At 46.9% G+C, this 3,377-nt stretch overlaps 1 protein-coding gene across 1 annotated transcript in view; it reads left to right on the forward strand.

Moving 5' to 3' along the window:
- Positions 1–2,937: 2,937 nt before the first annotated feature.
- Positions 2,938–3,377, forward strand: part of LOC130030171 (ceruloplasmin-like) — a 35,294-nt gene continuing 34,854 nt past the window's right edge. The window contains exon 1 of the mRNA XM_056121390.1: positions 2,938–3,092. Within this exon, the coding sequence (XP_055977365.1) occupies positions 2,938–3,092 (155 nt within the window). The remainder of the gene's footprint in view (positions 3,093–3,377) is intronic.

Genomic DNA, 3,377 nt, shown 5'->3' on the forward strand with positions numbered 1-3,377 from the left:
CAGCACTGGCCAAGCAAGTGAAAGCAGAGATAGACAAATGGGACTATCTTAAACTAAGAAGCTTCTGCACCTCCAAAGAAACAGTGACCAAAATACAAAGACAGTCTACAGAATGGGAAAGGATATTCGCTGAATACACATCCAACAAGGGGTTGATATCAAGGATATATAAAGTACTGGTTGAACTCTACAAGAAGAAAACATCCAACCCCATCCAAAAAAAAAAATATGGGGCAACGAAACGAACAGAAACTTTCTCAAAGAAGAAATCCAAATGGCAAAAAGGCACATGAGAAAATGCTCTACATCATTAATCATCAGGGAGATTCAGATCAAAACCACAATGAGATACCGTCTCACACCTCAGAGACTGGCCCACATTCAAAAGAACAAAAGCAACCGATGCTGGCGTGGATGTGGTGAGAAAGGGACACTCCTTCACTGTTGGTGGGAATGCCGACTGGTTCAGCCCTTCTGGAAAACAGTATGGACGATTCTCAAAAAATTAGAAATTGAGCTCCCATTTGACCCAGCAATACCACTCCTGGGAATATATCCCAGAGAGGCAAAAAAGTATAGTCGAAGTGACATCTGCACTTGTTTGTTCATTGCAGCACTCTTTACAATAGCCAGAATCTGGAAAAAACCTGAGTGCCCGAGAACAGATGGCTGATTAAAGAAACTTTGGTACATCTACACAATGGAGTACTATGTAGCTGTTAGAAAAGATGAAGTCATGAAATTTACATACAAGTGGTACTACATGGAAAGTATCATGTTAAGCGAAATGAGTTAGAAAGAGAGGGATAGAATAGAAAGATTGCATTCATCTGGGAAACTTAAAGTAACAAAATAGGAGACTAACACCCAAGATTAGTACCAGGAGGTTTACTCCATTGCTTGGAGGCCAGCCACACATGCTAGGGGAAAAGAGAACTCAGATAGAGAAGGGAGCACCAAATAAAGGGTGTTGGGAGGATCCTCCCAGGATGGGAGAAGCATGCTGAAAGTAGACTACAGACCGAACATGATTGGCACTCAATGCCTCTTTAGCAAACCACAAAATCTAAAAGGAGAGAGAGAACAAAAGGGAATGCCCTGCCACAGACGCAGGGTGGGATGGGGGGAATGGGGGTGTTGGAGGGATACTGGGATCTGTGGTGGTGGGAAATAGGCACTGATGGAGGGATGGGTATTTGATCATTGTATAATTGAAACCCAAGCACAAAAAAATGTAAGTCTACAATTGTACCTCATGGTGTTTCACTAATAAAAATTTAAAAAAGAAAAAAAAAGGGAGTATCTGGGCAAAGCTGACAAGAACAGAGTGTCAGCACCAGGTGTTCGGCCTTGAGCCTCATTCAACCTCTGAGTCACATGAGCCCTAGACACAGAAACTGTCACATGTGCTTAGCAGGTCATCCTAACCTCAACATCTGCCCTGATTCTTATTGGACCAAATCAAATCTTTCCAGAGCAGAGTTGGAAAGGTGATAGGCTAATACTGCTAAGCTTTCTGTGATTGGACCTTCTTGTAAGCCGAGAGCCCCTAAAAGATGTGTGTGTATTTGCAATAAATAGCAACCATCAAAAAAAAAAAGCAACCATCAGCTGCTCCCGGAGGGTGTTTCTTCACACACTTGTCATCCTTCGCTCCATGTCTGCCTGGACCCAGTGCGCAACGTGTCTGGGCACATTGGGGTAAAACTGTTCCCCAACACCGAGTGATGTTCAGGCCCCCAGCCGAGCAGACTAGAGTTAAGCTGTGTGAGCTATGGAACTGAGGAATTTTTTTTTTTTACTGACTGTCTGATTCCTGTGTCCTGTCGGGGGCCAGTAAACCAGCTTCTCAGAGAGACAGCATCTCTGTGAATTGTGGAGTCAAGTGTGGAACACTAGGTGGGGCTGGGTTATCGATACTGGAAGTTCATCAGAGAAGTGGAGATGTGAGACCCTGCCTTCAGTCCTGGCTCTCAGCTGAAAAAGGGGAGAAAGAGGAATTCAGTGAAAGAGGAATTAAAACGACCTTCTAGTAGGACAGGAGGACACTTGCCTTGCATGCAGCCAACAGGATTCCATCCTTGATACCACACGTGGCACAGTGAGTGCCACCAGGGGTCACTCCTGAGGTAATGAACCAGGAATAGCCCCTGGAACACTGCGGAGTGTGACCCAAACTCTCTCTGCCTCCACACACACACACACACACGTACACTCATGCACACACGCACACACATGCATACACATACACGCATGCATGCAAGCATGCACACACACACAGATGTACACAAAATTTTTTTAATTAAATATAATAAACGTCTGGTCATCTAGGGTAACGTTCCCCAAAGTGACCAATACCGCTCCCCCCACCTGCCCCAGGAGGGTGTTAGAATGATCAGGACAATAGTAACCTCAAGTACAGTTGAAGGAGGCACTTTCCGTTCACTGAATGGAGGTAGGATTTCAGGCTGGCACTGAGTCATTTTATTTCTTCCAAAGGGGGTGGTAAGGCCAAGTAAGTTCAGGAGCCTCTAGGGGAACAGTTTATAAGAAGCAACATGGAAAGAAGACCCAGGGAGAGGTGTGCGGAGGGCCTGGGACAGGGAGAACACAGAGGCTGGAAACAAGACAAATGTCGTAACAGAGCAAAAGATTTTCCTTGTTTGGACTTGGCAGACAGGAAGGGGCCACCTACCAGGATGTGCTCCGGCCAGAGCTTGCTGGACCCAAAGCCAGGATTCCCCCAGGCTTGTACATCCTGCCACATGGCCTGATCTGTGAAAATTCAACATGTTCGGAAGGGAAATGAGGTGCAGGTGGAGGGAGCACCTGACTGGCTCTTATGCAACAGGGATTTGGTGATGGGACATGGAGGAAGGAAACCGACTATAAAAGAGGAGAAACACCACCCCGGCCTTCCAGGCCCAGGACGTGACCATGGAGGTCCTTTTACCACTGACCTTCCTGGTTCTTCTGAGTGCTCCCAGCTGGGCCACAGAGAGGCACTACTACATAGGCATCGAGGAAACCACTTGGGATTATGCGCCCTCTGGGAAGAACATGCTCAATGGGAAGCCCTTTGCAGAAGACAGGTGAGTGGCGCCCCTTTGATGTTTGCAGATGAGTAAGCAGCCCCTGAGGCAGGAAAGGCCTGAATGGTTTCCCGTTGATGGTGATGGAGAACACTACTGAGCTTTTGCCCTGAGAATCTCTCCCTTTGTTCCTCCTGTACCATTAAGACACGGAAGATCGGGGCTGGAGCTATATATATAGTACAGTGGGTAGGGCATTTGCCTTGCATGCGGCTGACCGGGGTTCGATTCCCAGCATCCCATATGGTCCCCCAAGCACTGCCAGGAGTAATTCCTGAGTGCAGA

The sequence above is a fragment of the Sorex fumeus genome, unplaced genomic scaffold, assembly GCF_029834395.1.
Source record: "Sorex fumeus unplaced genomic scaffold, SorFum_2.1 ptg000044l, whole genome shotgun sequence".
Taxonomy (NCBI): Eukaryota; Metazoa; Chordata; class Mammalia; order Eulipotyphla; family Soricidae; genus Sorex; species Sorex fumeus.